The 27,771-nt window shown below is 41.4% G+C and overlaps 1 protein-coding gene across 2 annotated transcripts in view; it reads right to left on the bottom strand.

Annotated features, from left to right (window-relative positions):
• The window catches only part of plpp3 (phospholipid phosphatase 3), an 86,872-nt gene that overhangs the window by 39,342 nt on the left and 19,759 nt on the right, over positions 1-27,771 (bottom strand). Inside the window, exons 2-5 of one of the 2 annotated variants that reach the window (XM_034180444.1) lie at positions 6,503-6,660; positions 2,582-2,674; positions 2,310-2,497; positions 2,081-2,138 (exon numbers count right to left, since the gene is read on the bottom strand). In XM_034180444.1, the coding sequence (XP_034036335.1) occupies positions 2,081-2,138; positions 2,310-2,497; positions 2,582-2,674; positions 6,503-6,660 (497 nt within the window). Of the gene's footprint in view, positions 1-2,080; positions 2,139-2,309; positions 2,498-2,581; positions 2,675-6,502; positions 6,661-7,025; positions 7,181-27,771 lie in introns of both variants that reach the window. The other variant, XM_034180445.1, reaches the window with a different exon arrangement.

The raw sequence follows: 27,771 nt of genomic DNA, 5'->3' as shown, positions 1-27,771 counted from the left end.
TTATCCTTGGAAACAGGTTAACACATTTCCACCAGACTTAGAAGGAATATTCTTTGTATAAGTATGATTAACTTCTGGAGCAGCTCTTTCAAAGGTCAAACTCGTAGTTATCAAAAATATAGTCTGAAAAACACATTTTTCAGGATATTTCTGCATTCATTCATTAAAGCCTGAAAGATATTTTGTAACCAATTGGCTTGACTGATGTTGCAGCACCATCACTAAAACGTGATGAAACACATTTTTCAAGATATTTCCACAATCAGTAGAGCTGGAAAGGTGATCCGAAGCTTACTGCATAGTTAATCATTTGTCATTAAGTGGTATCGGTCACATCATGATGATGTCACTACAACATCAGGAAATTACATCTCTAATCTGTAACTCCTTTATTTTGTACTGTGCAAGATATACCCAACTGCAGGAATGTGGCTGTTCTACCAGTCCGCGGTAGCCAGCGTCCTCTTTTACACCGTGGTGTACTGGATGCATCCTTTTTGGACACATCCAGGGTGGACAAATTGCTGGACATTATGAACGATGCCAGTCACCCTCTGAACACTGTCATCAGCAACCAGAGGAGCCTCTTCAGCCAGATACTGCTCCTGTCCAAGTGCAGGACCAACAGAATGAAAAACTCCTTTGTCCCTCAGGACATCAGACTGTACAACTCCTCACTCAGGGGGAGGAGGAGTAACAGGAAGACAGGGGACAGGAATGAGAGGAACAGTAGTAACCAGTAAACCAGTAGCAAGCAGTATTTCTGGTATTTATATTTGTGTATTTAGATTTATTTTTGCAAATTATTTTTTTACTTTCACTTTTGATACTCTGTGAGTGAGTCTCTCCCTGAGGGAGTCTTCCCAAGGGATTAATAAAGTTCTGTCTAATCTAATCTAATCTAATGTTTTTATATTTAAAATTGAATCAAAGTCAAACGAATCCAAATAAATCATTTTTAGCTGTACTTGTACATGTGGCATACTCAACATTCTACGTGATTTCCAGTGTCTTCATCACACCATGGCGTGTCTGCACATTTTCTTTCCATTTTCATTTTGTCGGTTATGACAGCCTCTCACATGAGAAACACTTAAATGAACTTCAAAAAACTTCAACTTCAAAAGACAAGAATTTCACGCGAGTGTTAAAAGTGCTGTCATGTCAACTAGTAAAAAATGGCAAAAAATTCCTTTGCCCACTAGGAATGATTGTGCTATGGCACGAGTTGCATTTGTGATCCCAAACATCAACAAAAACAATAACACATTCATTCTTTCCCGACTTTGTGCCTCCTCTGGACATGATCCTGAGTTTGCTGCAGTTGGAACACTAGTCTCTGACTCCTGTGTCACGCTGTGGTCTGGATGCAGCACACTAGCTTTTCCTCTCTGTGTTTTCCCAGCATTTTATTCACTCTCCTTTCCCCCCAGTCTGACCAGAGTCAAGGTCAAGCTGCGGCTGGGGAAATACCCTGAGACTGCTCTCTCTCCTCGACAAAATGCCAACACAGAACACCCAGCACCAAACTACGACTACAGCCCATCATAAGAATCAAAAGCACCCTGTAAGCTGGATCCTGAAATCATGTTCTGGTGAATCACCAAGGAACAAAGAGATGTGGAACATTTCAGCGCTTAAATGGACAGAGCTGGCAAAGGAGTGATGACGATACAATAGTCTTTGTGTGTATTCATTACTGTTTGTAGAAGAAGCCTTCAGGGTGCTAAATCCAGCAGAAACCCACAAGTAATGGAATAAGAGGGTTTAGGGAGAGCAGAGGAAGTGCACGCAACTGCTGTGAAGAAAACAGGTGGAGCGCATCTATCCTTCTCTCCGAGGAGCAAAAAAAAGAAAAGAAGAAGAAGCCTTTTCATCAAATGAACAAGGAGATAGACATGAGAGAAGGAGGAGAAATGGTTGAATATAATGCTTTGAGACAATGAATCAACAAAGCACAACTTATCTATTTTCTCCTATAAAATCTCAGAACCATTGTCTCGGCGTCTTAGGGTGCATTTGCGTGCATGCATGAATGCAAATGTCAGGATTTATGTGTAAGAGTTTGGTGTTTACTTACAGCCAGATAGAGCATGGTATACATTGAAAACGAGGCATGCCCTGAGAAGAAGGATTTCCTGCAAACAGACAGTTCATTCTCAGACATTGTAGTGTGTGTGTGTTATGTTGACATGTACTGTATTGTGTTGATGAGGCACAATCACATTATATCATGGTGTAGTGAGTAAGGACACATTTATTTTCTTTTTGATGCAGCATGCATTTGTGTTGTGCTGTTTTACACGCACCTGGCCTCTTGTACTTTGCTCTCAGGGCCAGTGCAGGTGTATTCATTGATGTATCCCAGGGAGCAGTTGATGGTAGAGAAATCTGGTTTGCAGACGTCTAAGAAGTGCGGCCTCATACGACCCACTGATACCTTTGCAATATCTGTGAATGACTGACTGATGGCACAGCCGAAAATAAACACGCCCACCTAGAGGATTCAACATGTCCACAGTCAGACATCATGCTGAGGTAAAGTCTACTGTGATAACCAGAGAGTCGACAGAGGGCTGACCTGTTTGTAGAGCGCTGCGATGTAGGGATTCCCCACAAAGGACTTTGTTCCTTCATGTAGCTGGTGGATTCTGTAGCATTCTCCAATCACAATCTAAAAGCATGTGACAGATTTTTTGTGAGAAAACACAAATAAACATGTAATCAGTGACAAAATAGTTGCAATGGGATCCTGTTGAATCCTGCAGTCATGCAATAGGTTCTGAAGTACAGACAGTCCCATAAGGATTTGGACAGGAGCACGTTTTGTAATTTTGTCTCTGTACACCAACACAATGGAGCTGAAATGAAACAATCAAGATGTGCTTGTAGTGTAGCCTTTGAACTTTAATGAGAGGGGTTTAAGGAAAATATTGCATTAACTATTGTAGAATTCCAGCCATTTGAATTAATAATCCATTTTCAGAGCCCATAAGTCACTGGTCAAGTTAAATATAAGGTTTCCAACAAATCACCACGTTTATAGCTAGTTTTCTTTCAAAAAGTCAGGGTCTAGATACATGAACATTTCCAGGTCCCTAAATATGTCTCGGAATTCTCTTACATCAAGTATAAAGAAGTACAAACAGTATGGTAAATCTGTCTGTAGTCTGTTGTTCTGAAAAACTGAGTGACTGAATGAACACTAATCAGGGAAGCCACCAATATATCCATGACAACTCTGAAGGCATTACAGAATTCCATGGCTGTGATTGGAGAAATTGTCCATCGTGCAACTTTTTCTGTTGCATCACCATTTGTAAATCTTGATAAGGCATTCATATTCATACGGTATTCAAAGGTATTCATATAACATATCAAATCTAGGCTCAAGTCTCCCATGGGTCATGTCTTCTTTTGAAAGAAAAATCTTTCAGTGGATACCCTGTTATCCCATCTGAGGGCCCAAGGTTCTTTACGTGAAATTCTGCCTGAAGAAGGGGTGGGCCGATACACGAGCATGGCCAATATCATGTAAATCGGAATGCCAATTTCAGTAAAATATCGAATTTCATCATAAATAAAAAAATATATCACAAATCACTCACCTGATTTTGTCCATTTTTTGTCCTTTTCTCATTCATTAATTGGATTTCATGTAATTTAATTTAATTTCAGGTAGGCATTTAACCAACTTTCTTCTAAAAGGGGGTGGGCTGATGCTTGGCCCTGGACCCACTGGCAGGCAAATATGCATAATTAAAGAGAATAGTCTGCATTATGATACTGACTGTTTCATTTCATTACTACTGTGGTGGTGTACAGAGGCAAAATTTAAAAAACAACTGTTAGTGTCCAAATACTTACAGACCTGGCTTTAGATGAGATGAAATGATATAATGCTTCAGTATATATCATGCAGAATGAAGTCACAGATGGAGTAGAGGATGGATAAGTGACACACATTGGGCAGAATTGTTAGGTTGTACACGCAGTTACATAGAATGAGCATGGCCTGCCTTTCCCTCAGGCAGATGGATGTGATATTGATTAATCAATGATATTATGAGTTTTGAAATGTGACATATGCATTGTGACGATGATGGCGATGAATGTGGTGCTAGAAAAAAAAAATGCCACAATTTCAAGCCTGGGCCAAGATTTCCATTTTAAGAAACCGGATTAAGTAGAGTAGACTAAATGTGATATTGTAGTCACGGTCTGATGGTGCCAGTCCTTGCGTCATGGTGCAATTGAGTCATGACACTGACACTCTTTAGTTGTACCTTCTGACCGAATCAGGTCAGGTGAAGTTTGGGAAGACGCTGCAATGCCACACGTCATCGACAAGTCAACCACCACGCGGCAGAACTTGGGATCAGTCTAAATCATGAGCAGATAGTTTGACTATATTCCTTTTAATAATTAAGCTGTTGTCTCGGTAGAAACCAAGCAGGTTAGCTAGGCTACTGGCTCAGCTATGCAAGTAGCACTGGTTGTTACCATGTAGCCTACCCAAAAGCAAATCTGTTGATGAAATTTAGAGCCAAATAAAGTATTGTGATTTGTCTTTATGTAATGTTATTAGTGATGTTCCATTTGCAACTGAATGAATCTTCAAATCATGAAGAACTACTATTTTAAGTGATTGAAAAGCTTAGAGACTTCTCTGCCATAGATTTATTCATATGGATCCACATTCTTTTAAACAGTGGTTTAAAATGGCTTTAAATCACCTGCCTGTTCATTCACTGACCTACTGTTGAAATGGTGCTGCGGGAAATACATAATCCAGAAACGTGAACGAAAAAAGATCAAACTGAACAACTCTTAAGTGAATGTATCTTAAAGAACCGGTTCTCTGAAACTAGCAAGTTTTGTAATTTAGTATATTTTGTATTTAGTATATTTAGTAATTTAGTAATATTACAACAGCATATTGACTTAGATAAATATATGTGATGATTAGCTCCAAAATGGCAGCACAATAGCTTTAGCAGAAGCTAAACCATTCAACTGGACAACACGGATTAAATCCGCTACGTACGGGGTGAACATAACAGAACGCCTATGGTTGCATTTTTCAATTAACTCCTTTGTCCCTCAAGCCATCAGACTGCACAACTCCTCACTCAGGGGGAGAAGGAGTAACAGGAAGACAAAGGACGGGAAGGAGAGGAACAGTAGTAACCAGTAAACCAGTATCGATCAGTATGTCTGGCATTTATATTAGTTTATTTATATTTCCAAACTGTTGTTACTTTCACTTTTGATAATCTTACTCTACTCTTACTCTGTGTGCTGCTATACAATGCTGCTGAGGGAGTCTTCCCAAGGGATGAATAAAGTTCTATCTAATCTAATCTTAATTAAAGGTGAGTATTTTAATCACAGGATGTCATTGCTGTACATACCATACTAGTACACCTGTGTTTCTCCTTTTATCATTTACTGGTCACTCTTTCATGGCCTGTCAAACACAGAAATGTCAGCCCAAATGGGCTGTAGGGGACACAAACAAGAGTCCCAACTGCAATGTACCACTGTATGTAAGTATCCATACAGATATACTTGTGTGCATGCAAGAGTTGGCGTGCACATTGATGAAATGGTGTCAGCATGGCAGTCAACACCACTAACAGTATACAGCTGTGTGAGACATGCCAGCCTTGCCCACACATGAACATGTAAGAAAAGCCGCTAACACTTGCACAGTCTTCTGGTTCCAATCAGCAGAAGAGCTGAGACTGTGCACTTTGGATGCCCACTAACATGACGGCAAAGAGACGGCAGTGAAGCAATGTCTCCGTCTGGGACATGATGAGGGGACTGGACCACAAGGGAGTGTATGGCCTGCAAAGATCATATAGCCTATAATATCCCACCAAAATGTCATTCTGACATGTTTCCACTAATGCTGACCCTCTGTAATCTGCAGGCATTACGTTATGCTTAAATTCCCTTTGTGGAGTAGCCTGGTGTTGCATTTACAGCATGGGAATGATTTCATGCTGTTGCTAATGAATAAATGCCCATCAAGGAGGCATGGCAGGCTTAAGAGAGGGCACTGAGATATTCACCCAAATCAAAGTCGAGAGCACAAACGGCATCACGTCAGGGTGCAAGGATCCAAGTGGGAGGCATGAGATGGACCAGAAGCTCATAAAATCTCTTTGGTATTTGGTGCACTGCCATAAGTACGCAAACAAACTGCCTAGAGGGAACGCGACTACTACTGATTTGTTTAATGAAAAGCATGCCATTACAAATGGCTTGTGTGACTCAGAGTTGGTATAGATGTTTAAACCTTGATGATTAAAACAAAATGGGAGGGGGAAGACATATGTGCTACATTTACATCAATACCTCTAGGTACTTTCCAAAATATTGCATGGGTTTAAAATTAAATGGGTTTTATTAGTTAGGCTACTTCATTAAAAGTATCTGAGAGTTGAAGCAGAGTGAGTAAAAGCAACAGAGGGCGATGTAGAGGCAGACTTACAGAGAGGATGGCAATAAGAATGCCAGCAGCACAAAGCACGGCATCGCTTATGGTCTCTCCGTTTTTATAGGGGTAGCGGATGGACTCGTCCGAACAGTAAAACCCGCGCTGGTATGGCGTTATGGTGCTAGTCTCAATGATCAGGAAAGGCAGGCTAGCTATAACAGACAGAGAGAGAGACAGACAGAGAGAGAGACAGAGACAGAAAGATTTGGAGGAGAGAGAGAGAACAAAGGAGAGAGTGATACACAAGAAGAGAGAAAAGCACAAAAGCACCAGGTCAGTAACACGGACAAAATTAGGATAGAACAGGGGGAACACAAAGAGCACATCGGTACCAGGGGATCATGGGATATGGCTGAGTTGGAGGCTTCTCATATGGGGTAAAAAGGTGACCAATCATATGCAACACGTGCAGCTTTCCAACAGTTAAGAGTAACAAAGTGTTGACTTTACTGGAACACCTCTCTATTTATCAATGTTCCCCAAGTCCGAGTGCTCTATGTAGTCTAGGGGGACTTACGGACACCGTGGGTAGTGTCAACCCAACAGATGTGAGCACTGAGGAGGAAACTGTGCTGCTCTTGTAGGGGTAGTTCAGACTGGTGTCACTGCAGAAGAAGCCCCTCCGGTATGGATGAACAGAGGATCGATGCAAAACCAGGCTTGGCAGCATTGCTATACACATACACAGGAACCGTGGTTTTATTGGTATTTGAATTTTCAGTTGAGAAACAGGGTGGAAAAAATCAAATGAAACCCAAATATAGGCTTTTATTTCCTGCCACAAAAGCACTTACTTAGCATCTGCCTCATGTCACCTGCCAAACAACAGATGCCAGTAGTGATAAAAGTTGTAAAAAACTTTAAAACTTTTTTTTTAACTTTTTTTTTTACGTTTAACATATTTATTTATTTTTGAAAATGTGAAATTTTCAGTACTTCTGACAAATACTTAAGCCTTGTTCTCACTTTCATAGATGCATCCTGGAAGGACAAGGTCTATAACAGTGAGAGGTGTGAAGTGAGTGTGAAGTAGAGGGCTGCATTGGGAACACAAATCTTGTGGGAGTGGGTGGTCAAAACTTCGCTGTGGGTGGCAGCGGGCGGTTAAAAATAAACACTGCGGGAACATAACCAACAAGATGACTCAGTCAACAAAAGAGAATAGTGTAAAGTATGCGTGTTCACATGCTACTTTCATCTTAAATAATTTAACAGGAGCACTGGACATTACAGGTGTGAACAGAGAGAGAGAGCGGAGCGCAGCAAGTCTGTGTCTCTCTGTATTACAGCACAACGAGTTACTGTCACATGAAACAGTCTTTAAGCTGAAAACAACCAAATAGTAACACTATTCCTGATCAGTGTGTCAAAAGACATACAGGCCAGGGATTCAACAAAACAAACAATCCCATGAATTTCTTTATGAATAGCCTAAATGATATGTTTTCTCCCATGGGGCCGGAGAATACACAACATCAAAGCATCTCTATTATTGTGTACTCAGTGTTTCGTAGGTGCGGGCAGGACTGGATACACCCATTGCGGGAGTGGGTGGGACTGTAAAATACATGTTATAGGTGTAGCTGGGAATGGTCAGAATTTCAGCAGGAACAGGAAGAAGAATATAGTTCCGTAAAGGACTCTAGTGTGAAGATCGCTGTTACGCATGAATGTGATCTAGCAACCCAGACAGCAAATAGATCCGGGCCGGATGTAGTCCAACATCTGGTACCAATCCTGAAAACAGATCCGGTCCAAACAGTTTTTGCACCCTGGCCCAGATCCGGCACGGCTCCGCTTTACAGTTCTGGAACAGATCTGGACCAGATCTGAACTGGATCCGCAAAACACCAACCGTTTACAGACCATATCTGGCACGGATCTGGGGCAGATGCGGACCGCATCACAGCACTATGGCAGGAACACGGGGCATAACGATAAGCAATTTTATCTGCACTCGGTAGAAACTATCCATTAGTGGTTGTAAACTCTGTACTCTGTAATCATGATCGTCACTGAGGCTTTTTTAAATGCTTATTGCAAAGCGGTTTGTTTCTTTACGACAATCAAGTTTTATAAATCCAGGGACACTGATCTGTGTGTTATAGATACAAATCAGTTTCCTCGGATCCACGGAACTTACCCCTGTAAAACTTGTTCCTGCCATGGTGCTGTGATGCGGTCCACATCTGGCCCAGATCCGTGCCAGATATGGTCTGTAAACGGTTGGTGTTTTGCGGATCCAGTTCAGATCTGGTCCAGATCTGTTCCAGAACTGTAAAGCGGAGCCGTGCCGGATCTGGGCCAGGGTGCAAAAACTGTCTGGACCGGATCTGTTTTCAGGATTGGTACCAGATGTTGGACTACATCTGGCCCGGATCTATTTGCTGTCTGGGAAGAGGTGCGATTACCTAAATTGGCAGACATGTGACATGTGATGTGCAAAAGCAACTATAGCTTAACCGTAGCACAACTGTAGTATAACTTTAGCACAAACTGTCACAGCGTACACTATATGACAACATTATTGAAGCCACGAAAATCCCATGGCAGCTGATTACATTTGAAAATGAATCAAATATTTTTTATGAAAAAAAATCGAAAACATCCTCTCGTGCTACCTGTAGTACCTTCATGGCCCACCAGGTGGCTAAAGCCCACAATTTGGGAATTACTGCTCAAAGGTTTCCCAAAGTAACGAAAAGGTTTCAAACTGTGACTTCTGGGATACTTATCCTTTCTTAAACACTTTCTTAACACTCCTGTCAACAACAAACATAGAAGACAGCAAGCAAGATTTTTGGAGGGGGGATAATCAAATAACCGTTTTTAGTTTCTTACTTTTCATATTTCTAATTCTATTTCTCATATTATTATTTTTTATATGTGTTTCTCTGAAATAATAATAATAATAAAAAAAAAAATTCAAACACCAATAAATACACACATACATCTTATTTGGTGAGCACATACACTTGGAAACTACATTAGTCAGCACATGACTGACTTCACTTACCTGAAATCTGAAGACAAAATATCACAATAAAACAAAACAGTCAAAACCCTTCACAGGTGCAAGTTCATGGCCACACAGTACTGTCTACTCACTAAACCATCTCCTGCTCCTGTTGACAGTATGGCCTCAGGCTATTGAGAATTTTATGCTTTAGCATGAAGATTTCCCATCTGGCAGAACAAAAAAGTGCTGATATGTTACAAAAAGGGGGGGGGCACACCAACATGGGGACTATATTAGGCCTACACCGATCAATTATGCAAATGATCATTTACGCAGTTCATAAGTGTTTCAAATATTTGAAAACCAGAAAAAAACCACTATCTTAAAAATGTGACAATTTTTAAGGCAACATTTAGTTAATTTGAAAATCAGCTTGGTTCCTCTCCATTCACGTTTCATTTCCAGGAGCAGTACCATCAGATGCAAATGCCTGCCTCTGTACATTTTTGGATACACATACAACCAATCAGACCAACGAAGCATGTGACATAGGCAGAGCAACAACCAGGTTAGTGCCCAACAAATATGCAAATATGACATGTAGTGGAGTAGGTACATTGGTGAATGTGCTGTCAGTTTTTCCTTAAAAAAGAAAGCTTATGGCATTTTCAGTCATTCAGAAACATTTCTGAACAAAGCATGCAGCAGAGTTTGGTTTCTGTGTAGAAGAGTGGCTTTTCACCGTTTCTCAATGAGCCATTGCACGAAGTTCACCCAATATTAGATTAAAAGAAAAAAATAACAGCAACTGTCCTGACCTGTTTTCAGTCAAGAGGAAATAGATGTGAATGAGAAGGAGACCAGGCCCTTTCGCAAAATAAATTTATTCACATTTGTATTATGGGTCCCGCAACCTGATCCCAGATATGTGGTTGAAGATGAGTGAGTGTATTATGGGTCTGGTTTACCAGGCTAATTTTTTCCTGCTTGGGTTAAAGAAACTTTACAGAAAATTACAGAAACAAGCTTTACACGTGAAATGCATGAGTGTTTGGAATTAAATGTCGTAATCATCCAGAACAATGTATGAGTGAAACAAATGGAGCATATGCATACAAGTATTGATTTTTATTCATTCATTCATTCATTTACTAAACCTGTTTATTCCAATTACAGATCGCAAGAGAGCTGGAGCCTACCCCGGTGATCATAGGGGGGAGGCAGAGTACACCCCGGACAGGACACCAGTCTACTGCAGGGCCATAACTATTAATTTTTAAAGATTTTTAATTGAATGAACATATCTATACATATAGACAGCATGGTGGCTTAGTGATTAGCACTGTTGCCTCACAAGAAGAAGATCCCATCTGAGCCCGGTTTCACAAAGCAGTCTAATCTTTTAGTCTACTAAGCTTACTTAGTCGACTAAGGTTAGTCTCCCAGCATTATCCATCTATTCTCCATTTTTCATCGCCGGCTAAATTTGTAGATTAGCTGTCTTACGTTAGTCAACAATTTTCACAGTCATAGCAACCTCGCAAGTGCCTCTGCCAAGAAACACCTCCAATGTGCGACAGCTTTGATTACTTCTGGGTTGGTCTGTCTGCTACAAACATGGCCATCCACAGCAGCAGAAGAGAAGCACTCTCAGCCTCCGGCTTCCGTAAACATCTCCAATGGATTATGCCGGTTCCGGAACACCCGCTCCCGCCGCAAGTCTCTCCTTCCTTTCTCCTCCATCAAGTGACGGTACATGATAGCCGCCTTTTTGAGGTAAGACACTGACGTTTTTTTGACTGAAATAAGATTAGCCTCCTCTGTACCAGGCTAAAAACTTCAGTCGGATAATGCAAAACTGTTGCAGACTAACTGCTCTGTGCAATGACGAACATCAAAAAATTAGTCAACTAAGTGAGTTTAGTTGACTAAACAAGGTTAGACTGCTGTATGAAACCGGGCCCAAGTCCTTTCTGAGTGGAGTTTGCATGTTCGTGTGGGTTCTTCCCACTTCCAAAGACGTGCAGGTTACATGAACAAGAAACATTAAATGAACCGTAGCTCTGCACAAGAATGTGCTTGTCTGTTTATATGTGGTTATGTGACAGACTGGCATCCTGTCCAGGGTGTATCCCACCGTAAGACTGCTGGGATATGCTTCCAGTCACCGGTGACCATTGATTGGAGTAAGTGGGTATAGAAAATTAATGTATGAATGACTGTATTTATGAGCATGAACAAAAAATTTGTTAAAACATACGAGGTCTGTCCAAAAAGTAACGGACCTTTTTATTTTTTTCAAAAACTATATGGATTTGAATCACGTGTGATTGCATCAGCCAAGCTTGAACCTTCATGTACATGCGTGAGTTTTTTCACTCCTGTCGGTTGCGTCATTCGCCTGTGGGCAGGCTTTGAGTGAGCACTGGTCCACCCCCCGTCTGAGTTTTATTGTCAGGGAACTGGCTGAGACTGCCGCTTTGCTCCATGAAATGTTTTTCAGAAACTGTTAGAGACAGCCAGTTGGAAACCATTCGAAAGATTCAGATGGATTTCGGTGAAGAGTCTGTCGGCGTCACACGGATTAAGGACTGTTAAAACCTTTTTAAAGACGGCCCACAGCGGCGGAGGGCGCGCGGCGCACCGAGCGGCCATCGACAGGCTGGAACGACCAGATCATTTCTAAACTGAACGCTGTGTTGATCCGGGACATCGTGTGACTACCACAGAAATGGCAAGAGAGCTGGACATAGCACTTTTGCAGTACATTCCACTGTTCCAGGAGATTTTGTAGTGAAAGACGTGCGGAGGATTTCGCGCATTGGCACGGAGCCGCGCATGGCACGCAACAAAAAAAAAACACCTCCGTGTTGGAAGTCTCACAGGGCATGTTGTGGCATGTCCAGCTGTTACACAATTTCTCGGATACTCACTCGACTGAAAAGCCATCGAAAGCCGTCTGAATCTTCTGAATGGTTTCCAACACAGAGGTGTGTTTTTTTTGTTGTGCGCCATGAGCGGCTCCGTGTCGACGCGCGAAATCCTCCACACGTCTTTCATTACAAAATCTCCTGTAACAGTGGAATGTGGCACAAAAGTGCTATGTCCAGCTCTCTTGCCATTTCTGTGGTAGTCACACGATGTCCCAGATCAACACAGCGTTCAGTTTGGAAATGATCTGGTCGTTCCAGCCTGTCGATGGCCGCTCGGTGTGCCGCGCGCCCTCCGTCGCTGTGGGCCGTCTTTAAAAAGGTTTTAACTCTCCTTAATCCGTGTGACGCCGACAGAATCTTCACCGAAATCCATCTGAATCTTTCGAATGGTTTCCAACTGGCTGTCTCTAACAGTTTCTGAAAAAATTTTCATGGAGCAAAGCGGCAGTCTCTCTGCCATTTCCCTGACAATAAAAATCTGACGAGGGGGTGGACCAGTGCTCACTCAAAGCCTGCCCACAGGCGACTGACGCGTGAAGAAACTCATGCATGCGCATGAAGGTTCAAGCTTGGCTGATGCAATCACACGTGATTCAAATCCATATAGTTTTTTTAAAAAATAAAAAGGTCCGTTACTTTTTGGACAGACCTCGTATATTACCACCCGTGTTCTTGTTCAAATAAGAATGTATCTCTTTCTGCAGTGTGTGCTACTAGTTTGTTTAATGAAGTTTCTTGAGCTTGTGAGAAAGATAGTCCTTGCAATATGGTGACACAAAAACACACATTATTGTTTAATAAAGAATAAGGTTATTTAAATCCCTGTCAATGCTTGAATTTCCACAGAAGGGGAAACACATATTAAACTCCAGTTTAAAAAAGTGTATATTTTATAGGCTGTGGCCTGTTTTCACTGCAGCCTACTGGAGCATCAAAATAGTTTGCACTCATAATTAGCTAACAAATAAAAGATCCTATTTTTTTGGTTGCCACCTCACACTTTTCATTAGCACTTTGAGTTGCACACACACACACACACGCACGCCGACTCTGGAAAGATTGAACCAAATTAAAAATGTGTTTTACTGACTCAGCCTTTCGTCACATGAATCAGCTGTAGTATGTTTTACATATGACATCAGCAACCCAACTAATCAATAATATAAGTGGTAAAAAAAAAAAAATTCTTGCATGAACTCTGAGGACTGCTTTAGGGTACTTTTGTGGAGCTGAATCCGAATCTTAGCTCAGATTTCCTCTATCACATCACATTTTTTTGCAACCTGCACATTCTGTATTGACGGATTACACAAAAGTTGCTCATTCATTCACAACTTTGACACCACTAATCCTGCACAAAAGCAGCTTCAAAAGCATAGTTTTAAAACCAGGTTCGCGAAATGGGAACAAAGAGCCGTAATATCGTTTATGGCGCCAAAAAGGTTTGGCTGCAATGCTTGATAGGACAAATTTGTTTTCATATCTTAAAAATGTGATGTGATTGACAAAAACTAACACCACATTTGGAATCAGCGCCCCCAAATTACCCAAAATCCATTGAAAAACACCATGCAAGAAAAATCGTGTTGACCAGTGTACTTCATTGCCATATTTTTCCGAATCGATTCTCTGTATCAGTTGTTGCAGCTCCAGACTATTTCATTATATTGTGAGGTACGAAGTATTAAAATTATAGAGTGTATATCTCAATTACAACTACTCACACATTTTATTCTGATGAATCAAAAAATAAATATACATCTCAATGGCAAAGGAACATAAATGCAAATTTGTGAATGCCAAGAAAAAGAAAGCCTCTCTGACCCAACAATGCAGAATGTTTTTTGCATGTCAGCATGTTTGGCAAGCTCATAAACAGAGGGAGCTCAAGACACGAAGGCGTCCAGATGACTCACACGCAAGATACGCATTCGACATCGCACTAAGCACAAAGTGTCGCTCCGTGTGGTGCATGCATGTGGTTAACTAGCTCACATCATGGGGGTTTCTGGCAACATTTGGGTCAGAGTCAGAGTTCTGCTGATGAATGTTCCTAATGTGACTGAGGCGTCTCACCACCAGCCAGAAGAACGAAAGATTATATTACTGGTATGTCTTGAAAACATGGCACGCACCAGTAACCACTTACATGAACTTTTACAGTCTCAGAATCCACAAAACACAATCTGGTATGCATGCTTGTGAGAAACACATTCACATCTCTCAAACGTCTTCACATCCACTCTTGTGACATCTACTCCCACTTGATAGATCTTAGATCAATGAATAACACAACCTGTAGAGCAAATCCACACCAATAAACATTTAAACACACCAGATTTATCTGCCTGGGTTCCATTTGTCAGGAGCCCTTCCAGCCTCCTTATATGACTGGCGGACGGCTCAAGACGGTGGCGCATTTGCGATTCAAGTAAAACACCTTGTTCTTCCCTATCAGTCTTTTATGCTCACTCGCTCACCAACAGTGTTGCAGCACATTTCAGATGCATAGCTATGTACTTCACTTCACATACGCACTGTTTATTTTTGACGGATGCCCCTTCTGGTATCTTTCTAACTCGCCAATCAGGTAGCTTTTTCTAGATTAATATTAATGAGTGTGTCCTACAATCATGTAAAGCAGTGGCACTCTTTATTCTGATTTCATTAAAAATAATAATAATAATAATAATAAATCAAACAGTCAAATCCTTTCAGTGACAATTCGATACTTTAAAGTTTTCCAGAATCCCTCTGGCGGCCCCCTGCGCTTCCCAGAATGTACCGCGGCGCCAGCAGAGTTCCGATGTCTCACAGCGCATGTAAACAATGGCTAGTGAGGATGTGGATGGCGTTGATTTAGTGAGTTCACGGGCGATTATGATGATGACACGTTCTCCCAAGTTGAGAGGGTTATCTAGAGGAGGGTTAGCACCTGTGATGGACTTCTGCCGTGCCTCGATGTTTTTTGTTGTCCATACTTCACAAGGTTTGTTTACACCGTGCCTTGAACCGGAACTCTGCAGACCACGAGACAGCCACCGCACAATTCACAACTGTGAAACAGCAAATGTTAACTTATTTTTACCCATCACTAAAGTAAAGCTTATCTCTCTTCTCCCTTTCTGATGCTCAAAGGTTGCCTGAGAGTGTCAGATGTCCACAGATACCTGCAAAACCACTGTGCAGTGCCAGCAAGCCTGCTGCTGGTCCTGAACAGGACGGCGCTGGGTTTGGACTGCATCTGGGAACAATACTGTCCACATAAAAGGCGCGGTTAGCTGTGGGATTTGTGCTCACAGAATTTTAAGGTTAAGAGCAGGGCAGAACAGTCAGCATCACTTAAGCAGAGTGGACTGTGATTATCTGCTTTTACTGCTCCAGTGAACTTGGCTACAGTTTAACACCACAATAACACCTTACATTCATTTGGTGAAACAGAAATCAGATTGTGACGTCTCTCATGCCATCTTTCCATCATCTCGCTCCCAGCGTCTCCTTCTCTTCAGTCCCGCCTGTTTGTGGAGGGGGATTCACATGCTAATGAGCACAAGTGAAAGGAAGTTGTGGGCTTAACAGACATGGGAAACACACACAGACATGCTAACTGGTGCTTAAAGGCTAAACTGATCTGGGACCACCATGAGAAAGCAGCAACGCTGGCCGGTGTACATTACAGAAAAGCTGCATGTCAGCGTCGCTTTTGGCCGATGCAGCGGGGGGAAAAAACTCTTCCAACTGTTAGTACTGCATGAGGAATGAAATTATTTTAATCTCCCACTTTTTCAAGCACAACAGGTTTGCTCTGGAAAAGACATGACAGAGGAGGTGATGAAGGAACATCTCACAAAGCAAATCTGAACTGATCATAATTTGAAAAGCATGTCATGGTTGTTCTCCAGCACCTCACAGGTCCTTTGGGCCAATTTCCACCAAAGACGATATGTCGGTTGACCCCAGAAGTGCCCCTTAGAAAGTTTATTTTGGCAATGCTCAAGGTCATTGTACTCAAAGGTCAAAACTGTAATTTTTCCTTGTGATGTTCACCAAATTTGGCACATGTATGCAGGTGAGTTCTGGAATTACCCAGCAAGATCAAATTTGCCAGAAGTCAATCATTGGGGCTGAGGTCATGTCTTCCTGTTTGATGGCCAACTCCTCCTTGATCCTTTTGCTGATTTCTTCCAAATTTGGCTTGTCAGTGAGGACTGATCCTGAAACTGCTCTTAAAAAAATTTATTTTGGCAAAGTTCGAGGTCAAGTATTTTGATTTTCGACTTCCACCTGATTTGAACCAAATGTGGCATAGAGTTAGATGGATTCCTGGTTTGATTCCTGGAATGTTGGATAGATTTAGGTGACAGTCAAGGTAACTGTGGTCAAAAAATCAAACTGTTGTAGTCCTTAGTGCAGAGGTCTCAAACCGGTTCCAGAAAGGGCCGAGAGGGTGCAGGCTTACTGTGCAACCACCCACTCCAGCAGGTGATTTCACTGATTAACTGATTTCACCTGCTCAAAGTGATGTTAATCAGTGAAATCACCTGCTGGAGTGGGTGGTTGCACAGAAAGCCTGGACCCTCTCGGCCCTTTCTGGAACCGGTTTGAGACCTCTGCCTTAGTGTCTTCATGCCTATGAGTACTTTTAGCTAGTTACAAGAATTTGCATTCTTTGTCAGCTCAGTTTCACGTTTTTTTCATAAACATAAACTTTTTATTAATTTTACAATTTATAATCCTCCCCCTTCTCCTAACTCTAACATAACCCCCTCAGATCCCCTGGCACGAAATGAATTCATGCCCCCCACCATTTTTATGATGCTATCACGAACCCATAGATTAACTGACTTTTCGTAATGCCATCACGAACTATTGTGAGACTGGCTTGAATCTGTTTGATTATGATTATAAAAACATCCACTCTCATGAAGTAATAAAACAGCAACTGTCTATTTTCAATGATTCAAGTGTTTTGCCATCACACTGTGAACAGACTGTTTTTTCGGGGTTATGGTTTGCAGTACAAACCCTTTCTTACCTTTGCGGAAATATGGACCTGAAAATTATGAACTGTAACTACAGTACATGCAAAGTCGGACAAAACTGTGCCAACGTACAACATTGCTGTAGTGAAAACTGGTCTTTAGACTACATGCACATTAAAGACTGTTCCATACTACCACAGACAGACTGTCTGGCCGAGAGAACCAAAACCACTAATAGACCTTCCACTTTCATGTCATTTAGGCATGCAGTACATGCGACAAAACAGCCTTGTGCACTAACTGGTCAACGAAAAGCAAACAAATAAAAAAGGAAGCTGAACCCACTTGCAGATGCTCTCTATCTCTTGTAAGATGTCAAGCTGTTTTGGACTGCTGGTCCATGAAAATAAATCTCTTGATTCCGTATTCAGTCCATGAACCACTAAACAGAACCTGGAACACACTCTAACGCTGATCCTTTATCCCATCTGAGTGCCATCAACAAACACCATCATGAAGAAATGTTGCATCTTTTCTTCTGCTGGGATAAAGAGCATGTGACCTGAACGGGATGTGCTGACCCACACAGAGATAAAGAAGGGGGTGTGGCACTAAAACAAAAAGCTGAGAAACGCAAAGGGGTCAGCTTGGTTGTTGAAAGGTCTGTAGCACCCCAGTAAATTTTAAAAAATATGTGAAAAGATTAATATTACAACCTCTGTGGTGAGTTCAGCAACATCTACTGATCTTTCATGAAGCAGAACTCTGGTGGTGTGAGTCCACACACTGCTTCATTCCACAAATCACACAGAATAATTTAAATGCACAATTTTTGCAGTCATTTCATGAATCATTTTTTAAATCCAATTTTATGCTTCAGCTTTCACAGCTATTTTTGTGTTTAATGACAATATGCAGAATGATCCTTTTAGGAATCTTAAGCCATTGGCATGTTTCAAAAGTAAGACATAAAAAAAAGGAGTCTGTGTTTTTCATGCCAAAGCGGAAAGCATGGAAGAAATGCACAAAGAGGAAAATGAAAACATAAAGTGTGTGGTTTGCAGTTTTCAGAAACACTTTTATTTGCCTCATCAGATTGCTGCATGCACTTCTCTCAGTCAGTCTATTGGCGGAGCCGCAGCAGACCACGAAGAACTACTTCCCACAGTTTAAAAAGAGAGAGAGAGAAAGAGAGAGAGAGAGAAGGAAAGTGGCATTTCTTTGCTTGGTTGAAACACTGTTTATATATTGAGGTCTTTTCCACATCTCTATGTGCGCTGCACTTATTTTTGAGCCTGAGCAATGGTCATCTTTAAGGGCTCCTTCACACATAACATGATTGAGGCAGAATAGCACAAGAAGGAGGAGTCAAATGTCATTCGTGAAAATTCAGAACTGCCTCAAACGCCTTGTACAGCTGTTGCTACAAGCATTCACGCACACCAGCGGCCGAAAGACAGCGAGTGCCCAATCGACCCCCTCTCGGCAGGTGTGGGCCAAATTCCAGGTGCCACACGCGAACATCCAACACTGCTCACTGGACACTTCAGAAAAGGCGGAGCTATTCGTGCTCCTGGTACAAGAGCAGAGAGCAGATGACCACATTCGAACTGTTTATGAAAATTGTCTAAGTGCCCCAAGAGTGTGGCATCACCAAGCAACACACATGGGTGGGGCTGTGCCGAACTCCCCCCCAACGCATGTGGCTTGCGTGTGTATCATGCTCCCCCGCCCTCCTAACACATGTGGCATGCATGTGTGTGGCGCCCCCCCCTTCTCCCCAACACATGTCGTGTGCCAATGTGCCGGCTCCCCCCTCAACACATGTGGCATGCGGGGTGGGGGGGAGCACACTTGCATTACGTCTGTACATTTATGTACAGACAAGATCACATGGGGACCGGCCAGCCATGTCTGAGCGCACACAGCACAACAAGCCTCCTCTCAGCGATTCGTCAGCCAGCCACTCACTGACAGCTGGAAATGACGGCTCAGTGCACATGATGTGTTACATTAAAAACACAGAGAACAGCTCTCCACAAGTTCTTTTATACTCACTCGACTGGTAAGCACTGAAAGCCGAAATAGACATGTCCCAACTTGTCCTCTAACACTCCGAAACAGAGGCGTTCCTTTGTCTCGCTTCATCAGCGAATCGGTCGTGACGCGCGAAGCCTCCGCGCGGCTTTCCATGACAAAATCTCTTGTTAAAAGTGAAATCTGCCGGAAAATGGCTGATGTCCAGCTCTTGTGATAACCAGAGAAAGAGCACACGACGGTCTCGTATCCACAGAGCCATCAGCTTAGAAATGATCCAGTGGTTTGTGCCGCATCGTCGCAGCTCGGAGCACGGCGCACCGACCGTCCTTAAAGGGGTCTTTAAACCTGTAGTTAAAGTCCTTATTCTCTGTGAAGCCCGTAAAATTTTCACTGAAAGCCAGATAAATTTTTCGAATGGTTTCCAGGTGCCAGTCTCTAACAGCTTCTGAAAAAATTCTGATGGAAAAAAAGTCCTTTTCATTCCTCCATTTCCAGACAATGAAAATCCGACGAGGGGGCGGGACCACTCCTTCCACAAGGCGTGCTCACAGGCGAATGACGTCACCGACAGGCGTGGAAAAACTCACGCATGCGCACGAGGGTTCAAGCATGTCTGACGTAAAAACATATGAATGAAATCCATATAGTTTTTGAAAAAATAAAAAGGTACGATACTTTATGGACAGACCTCGTATTTGTAAACTGCAAACAAACATTTCAGTGACCACATGAGTCAATGAAAGCACCAAAAATCAGTGATCTGTTCCAGTGAGATCTCTGTATGAAATAGCAAAAATGTGCACACAAAATCTGAAATGTGCCTTTGAGTGGGTCCAGAACCCAATGACACAGCACTGCATGAAAGCATGAAATCAGGATTAAGTTTATATATAGTGTCACTTAGGTAAGTGTGTGAGGAAGATTATCCAGTTGGCACCTGTTTGATTGGCTTTGGGGTTAAATTTGGTATCATGAATAACCTATACCAAACTGAGGTGAGCCGTAGTAACTCAGAACGTGATTAATCTGCTCAAGTTTATTGTTTGATTTTTTTTTTTTGAGGAACACGACCTTTTCATATTCTTTTTTAAAACAGTATTTCCACTTTTACCGGTGTGCTTTTTTTTTCCAGTAATGAACTTCTTACTTACTAGTATTTACAAATTGTACACTGTGTTTACACTGTGCAGTGCAAATTCACAACAGTCAGTTTCACTAATGTAAATGGCAATTACTGTATTTTCTGGACTATAAATTGCATTTTTTTTTTTTACTAGTTGGGGAGGTCCTGCTCCACACATATCGAAGCAACTCATATGTGAAAAATACTGCAATGTGATCTATGGCACTAACTACAAACATGACAAGCTGCTCCTGTATCATGAATGATCTACTGTCATTCACATTCCAGAGCAGAAGATAGCAGTAATGCACCATTAAGGTGCATAGGATAGGATAGGTATATACAGCTAACTGCTGTAAAACAAGAAGAAGATCTGATTGAGAAAGATATTTTGTGTCTTACAGAATGAGTTAATTTAATAAATCATTCTAGGGGGCTAGGTTCACTCCAGGTGTTTTTTGACTTTTACTTGAAAAGGGATCGCCAATGGAAATTTTCATTTTTACTTGAGCAAATTTTTTTAATGGTAGCAATTGTACTATTACCTGAGTATAGATTTGCATTACTCTGTCCATCAATGGGCAGTGCAGAGGCTTAGTGGTTAACACTGCTGCCTCAAAGCAAGAAGGTCCTAGGTTAGCTTCCAACCTGGTCCTTTCTGCATGCATATTTGCATGGGTTCCCTCTGGGTGCTCCTGCTTTCTCCCACATCCAAAGACATGCAGGTTAGGTGAACTGGAAACTTTAAATTGACTGTAGGTGTTAATGTAAATGTGTTGGCGCCATGATAGACTGGCGGCCTGTCCATGGTGTACCCCACCTCTTGTTCAATTACACACAGAACCAAGAGCATTATTGGATCAATCTGCACCACAGTAAGGACTGACCTGGGTAAGGCCAACGGTATTAATCACCATCAAGTCTACAGTGCCTTCATTCTTGGAGGAGTAGGATCAGTGAGATTCTGTTGAGTCCTCTTACATTAAGACTGCTTGCAGAAAAGAGACTTTAACTGTTCAAACTGGCAGACAAAATGCTGCATCAGACAGATGGATCCAACCCTAGATGGCGCTGAATTCCCTGTAGTGTGGCATCTATCTGCAAGTGCGGAGATCACACTTCCTGTCTCACACTCTCTGTTCTGCACTCCTATTGACATTTTAATGGGCTTTCATGGCTTTTAAAAACAGAATTAGAGCGATATCATGTTGATCGTGTGAGAGCCGAAGTGTCAGCGGTGACTGTGAGAGGTGAATGGGAGGCGGAGCGCGGCAGAGGAAGAGGTATTGTGGTCGGCTCTAACGGAGGATTTCCTCCTCCTGTCTGTCAAACACAACATGTGACCCACCCTGAGAAGAGGCGGAACCAAGAGAGAAAGAGGAGGAAAATTAGAAAATAGTTTACTTGTTTGACTCCACAAACTAGCATGAATGAACCAAAAACAGTTATAAACTATAGAGGCACTAAACTAGGTGAACAAGTGATGGTCAGCCAAGGACAAAATGTCTAGGTCACAAAGTATAATAATAATGGTTCATGCCTCTTTAGTATTCTGTTGTCTGCTGAGCGATGAGCCTTCTGATAGTTTCCAATACTTTATTAATATGGGGTCATTCCATGTGAAATCATCAGATTTTCCAAAATCTTCCCAGGTCACCGACTCGGATTCTCATGAAGGCAGCTTGATGTGAGGTATCTGCTACCTTAGAGTTTTTATTACAGTAATTTATATTTGGGCAGATTGGGTGGTTGATAGTTGGTGGGAAATACAGTGTGTAGAGTGATGTATTGTTTTCAGTCCTGTGTGTTTGTCTGCCCGTCTGTGTTTAACTATGGTGATTATGGGAGCAAATAAAAGACATTTTGCAAGTCAAGTATGCACCAGAGGGTCATTCCGTGTGAAATCATCAGATGCCTCCCAGGTCACCGACTTGGATTCTCATGCTGCTTTTTTTTTTTGCAAGTACCTACATATGTCTGATGAACACATGCAAAATATTTCTGCTTAATTCCATGTAATTTTTGAGATATAATGTTTTTAATAAGGGTACCTACAATCCTATTTTTCACTCGCGAATGCATTTTGAGCTTTTTTCCATTTTTAAAAGGCATTATCTCAGCTAAAAATGCAGATATAAAGTTCAAATTTGGAATACACCTTATTTGGGCACCCCAAATACAGTAGTAAATTTCAAAAATGGGATACAGGGCTAATCTTTCACTCTGTAGCATCACAAAAATGGCAGTCTGTCCATTCTTGCAAAAAAATACCAAATTTCAAAGAGCTGTACTAAAGAAGGGATTCAATGGATAATCTTCATATTGTACAATACACATATCTGGGGTACTAGTTATATGTGTCTAAAACATTGTGGTCATACCTTGAAGGATTTTTCAATTATTGAGTCTTGAAAATTGAACATGATTGTAGAATGTCAAAAATAGACCTCCAGTCTCTTTACGATTTGACGATGTGAAGAAGTGCTCAGCCACATCATAATTTTTTTTTTTTTTTTTTTTTTGGAGAGCATATTGATATACCAACTTTATGTCAAAATATTATGGCGCGGTAAAGTGTATACTTAGTCTTGTATTATATTAATAGTGCTTAGTTCAGTAGCTAAAACAACTAAGACAATATGTATTTTTCTTAATCTGTTCATTTCATCAGAGGCATTAATAGGGCAAGGGAATTGTTATAACAATTTTAGACAAGCTGATCATGAGTCACTGCAGTTTAAAAGATTTTTTGACAGAAGTTGGCAAAACATTCCATGAATTAAGACAGCATCAGTGTTTCAAAAGTGCAGTCAGCATTTTTGAATGAACTGAAGGAAAATCTTCAAAATGATGCTGCTATAGTTTTGCTAGACTTCACGGATAACTATAGTGTTATAGTTCAAGATGCAGTACAAGGTTATCATTGGGACAACAGTCAGGCCACTTTGCACCCCTTTGTGGTGTATGTCAAATGTGTCAGAATTAAAAAGTAAGTCCCTTCGGCTGCTCCCTTGTTTGCACTCGGGGTCGCCACAGCAAATCCAAGGTGGATCTGCATGTTGAATTGGCACAGGTGGGATTTGAACCTGGAACCTTCTGCACTGAGACCAAGCGCATTCACCACTTGGCCACCACCCCTGCTCTGAAAATGTGTCAGAAGTAACAGTATCAAAATTTCTTCTTTTTGTGTCATATTTGATTGTCTTAAACACGATACTGCCGCTGTGCATGCATTCATCACCAGACTTCTTCAACATGTAAAAGAAGCTCACCCACAAATACAGAAGACTTTCTATTTTAGCGACGATGCAGCCAGCCAGTACAAAAATTTCAAAAACTTCGCAAATTTATGTCACCATGAACAGGATTATGGACTGAAAGCAGTGTGTCACTTTTTTGCCATTAGCCATGGCAGAAGCCCTTGTGATGGGATTGAGGGTACAGTGAAGCGACTGGTTGCAAGAGTTAGTCTGCAGGCAACTACAGACAATCAAATTCTTACAGCTGAGGGAATGTACAACTGGGCAGCCAGCAATGTGGACAAAACACATTTTTCTTTGTCACAACTCAGAATATTCAAGACAATGCTTCACCTTTTTCACTTGATGAGCGCTTCAGCTCGACAAAGAAGGTGGCAGATAGTCGATCACATCACTCCTTCATACCCCATTCTGCTAATAAAATGGAAATGAGGAGAGTATCTGGAGATAAACAGTCAACCAGCCAGACACAAGATCAGTCTGCCACTCTGCCTGTTGATGTTAATCTTTACCAACCTGGAAGATACATTGCTTGTATTTATGATAATAGTTGGTATACAGGAAACATCATGCAAAGGAATGATGATGAACAGGATGTTTATGTTAATTTTATGAAAGAACACAGAGGAAACAAATTTTCTTGGTCTCCAGAAAGCCAAAAGGATGAGTGCTGGGTGCCATTCCAGCATATTATGTGCCCCATAGAAGCACCACTGACAGCTGACGCTCATAGCAGGCGATACAAGCTTGCTGAAACAGACTTTAAAAAAGTTAATGATATTTTCCTGAAATTCAAAAGTTGAAAACTACTGTGAAATTCTTGGAAAAATCTTCCTATTAGACACATGATATACATGTACATGTATATATAATACATATATAGGTATCGAACTGTATATGTATTGATCAGTGCTTTGGATTGAAGCTGAAGAATTTCAAGTACTGTCAGGTAATCTGAGCTTTATGCTTCCATTCAGAGCTGATATATTGCTTTCTGAATATGCAAATACAGGTTCAAAATTGGTTCGCCATGTTACAGTACCTTACTTTGCAATTTTTTTCACTATGAAGGCATTTGAGCTAGATAAAAATATTTTGACATAAAGTTGGTATATCAATATGCTCTCCACAAAAAAAAATATGAAATGGTGCTTGCTCACATGGCCAAATCATAAAGAGACTCAAGGCTTATTTTTGACATTCTACGGTCATGTTCGATTTTCAAGAGTCAATTAATTCAAAAACCCTTCAAGTTATGACCACGTTTTACACACATATAACTAGTACCCCAGATATGTGTATTTTACCATATGATTTTCACAAACACTTTTGGTGCAACTCAGACAAATCTTCAGTGATGTACAGTACCCTTGGTTCATTGGGTGTTTCGGGTCTCTCAACATCATACATCCTCGCCCAGGCGACCCAGCCGGGGGTGATCAGGCTCTGGCTTGTGTGAGAATAGCTTAACGGTCCACAGATCACACCATTTGATCCACAGCCATCTTGACACCTTTTCTGATGCGTCAGTAATGTTTTTGATGGCTCTTCTGCAATGCAGTCCCTTCACTCCCAGCATCTTGAGTGCTCTGATGAGTGATTGGCCAACAAATCCTCTGCAGCCGACCTCAATGGGGTTGAAGATTATCATATGAATCTATAATATGAAGATTATTCATTGAATCCCTTCTTTACTACAGCTCTTTGAAATTTTGTAATTTTTTTGTGAGAATGGACAAACTGCCATTTTTGTGATGCTACAGAATGAAAAATTATCCCTGTATCCCATTTTAGAAATTTACTACTGTATTTGGGGTGCCCAAATAGGGTGTATTCCAAATTTGAACTTTATATCTGCATTTTTAGCTGAGATAATGCTTTTTCAAAATGAAAAAAGCTCAAAATGCCTTCGAGAGTGAAAAACAGGATCGTGGGTACCCTTATTAAAAAATATATCTAAAAAACTACTTAGAATTAAGCAGAAATATTTTGCATGTTTTCATCAGACATATGTAGGTACTTGCAAAAAAAAAAAAAGCAGCATGAGAATCCAAGTCGGTGACCTGGGAGGCATCTGATGATTTCACATGGAATGACCCTCTGGTGCATACTTGACTTGCAAAATGCCTTTTATTTGCTCCCATAATCACCATAATTAAACACAGAGAGACAGACAAACACACAGGACTGAAAACAATACGTCACTCTACACACTGTATTTCCCACCAACTATCAATCACCCAATCTGCCCAAATATAAATTACTGTAATAAAAACTCTAAGGTAGCAGATACCTCACATCAAGCTGCCTGTTATTATTTGTAACAAAAGAGGTTCAGCAGTAGCCTGGATGAATTACAGTCAGAATGTGTTAATTTCTAAACGTATAAGTACCAGTGACAAGCAGGCTAAAAGTATCAGATTAATTTCTAGGTCTTTTTCTAGGGTTTTATTGGTTTGGTTTGGATTTTGTTTTTGGGCAGACATAAATCTGAACATAAAGTGGGCACTTGCACATGAGTTAAGGGTTTTAAATGTGGTCGGCCACGCGGATAATTTGGTGCCCATCCAAGTTAATTTATGGTTTATTTCACTCGGCCCCTGAGCATATGTGGCGTGCAGACATTTGGGGATAGACTCCATGGGTTATCTGAGGTTCACCGATTCACCCTACAGGGCTGAGGTTCAAAGGTGAGGGATGTGACATCGCAGTGTGATTATCATGTGCCACAAAAGACCAGGGCGCAGATGTCACCGTAACACTACCTATTGTACATGCATGCATGTGTATGTGTGTGTGTGTGGGTGTTGGGGTGAATTACTGTGGTTCCAATGCCAACTTTGGCAAAGCGTCTCTCAAACAATTTTAAGTTGTTAACCACAAAGAGCCTTAAAATCGCTCTTGCAATCAAAATAAACAAACTCGACTCAAGAAAAAAGAAAGCCAGTCTTTATCCATAAGCGTAATTACTATTTAGGAACCGTGCATTCATAAACACAATCACATGCGTGCACACCGGTGCAGACATTTGGTTCTAGCTATATATTGGCTTTCACGGGCGCCTGATGCGTCTCACACAGATGCACACAGAGGAGTGGCTGAGGTCAGCAGAGCGGCGCGCACAGTGAATCCCTGCCCTTTTTTTCGCCCCCTTTGTGTGAATGCTGCCGTCGCCGGGGCCCGCCAGCTGAAACATGTGCTTACTCAGAGAGATTTTATTCATGGGAATAAATGCCTTTTTACACACAGCCATATGTTGGGACACTCGAGAGGACTTTGACCAGCATGCACCTGTGAGGGCAGCCTCTCAATGAGGAGCAGATTTCTGAAAGCCCCATGATGTAAGCTTCAACAGAGTTTTATGACAAATCACATCCCTCCAGGGGAAGAGCTATGATGTTTTTTTGGAGAGGGAGTAAGAGGGTAATGCAAGGGCAGACTTTTGAACAGCTCCTAGACACTTCTGTTTCAGTTATTGTACCAGGTTCCAGCTACAACATCAGTAGTAGTCCATTTGCGCAGTATGGAAGTAGTGGGCGATCCGCGTTTCATTCGCATACAACTAAATGCATACTGAGTTTTCGGGCACCCTATGGATTGTGCATACTGCTTTTTGCATACTGCATAGTCAGATAGTATGCATATTCAGATCTAGCCATCATCATCATCATTGTCATCATCATCATCACCACCATGTTTTTCACATTTCAAAATAGCGACATTTTCTGAAGCAACTGGTTTAATGATTCAAGAATTTCAAAAGAATGAATTGCTTTCCTAATTAATAGGGCAGCACAGTTTCGTTTGAACCCCTGCATGATTTGAGCACTTCCGGGGACAAACTGCCACTGCGCAACATAAACACAGCATCACTTCACACGGAAAAATGGTGCACTCTTTTGATTTCGGCTGCAATCACCGAATCAGTCGCGAAAAGTGCAGGGTTTTTTTCCGTTTCCAGTGACG

The sequence above is a fragment of the Thalassophryne amazonica genome, chromosome 10 (genome assembly GCF_902500255.1).
Source record: "Thalassophryne amazonica chromosome 10, fThaAma1.1, whole genome shotgun sequence".
Classification (NCBI taxonomy): Eukaryota; Metazoa; Chordata; class Actinopteri; order Batrachoidiformes; family Batrachoididae; genus Thalassophryne; species Thalassophryne amazonica.
This window is presented reverse-complemented; position numbering and strand designations above follow the sequence as displayed.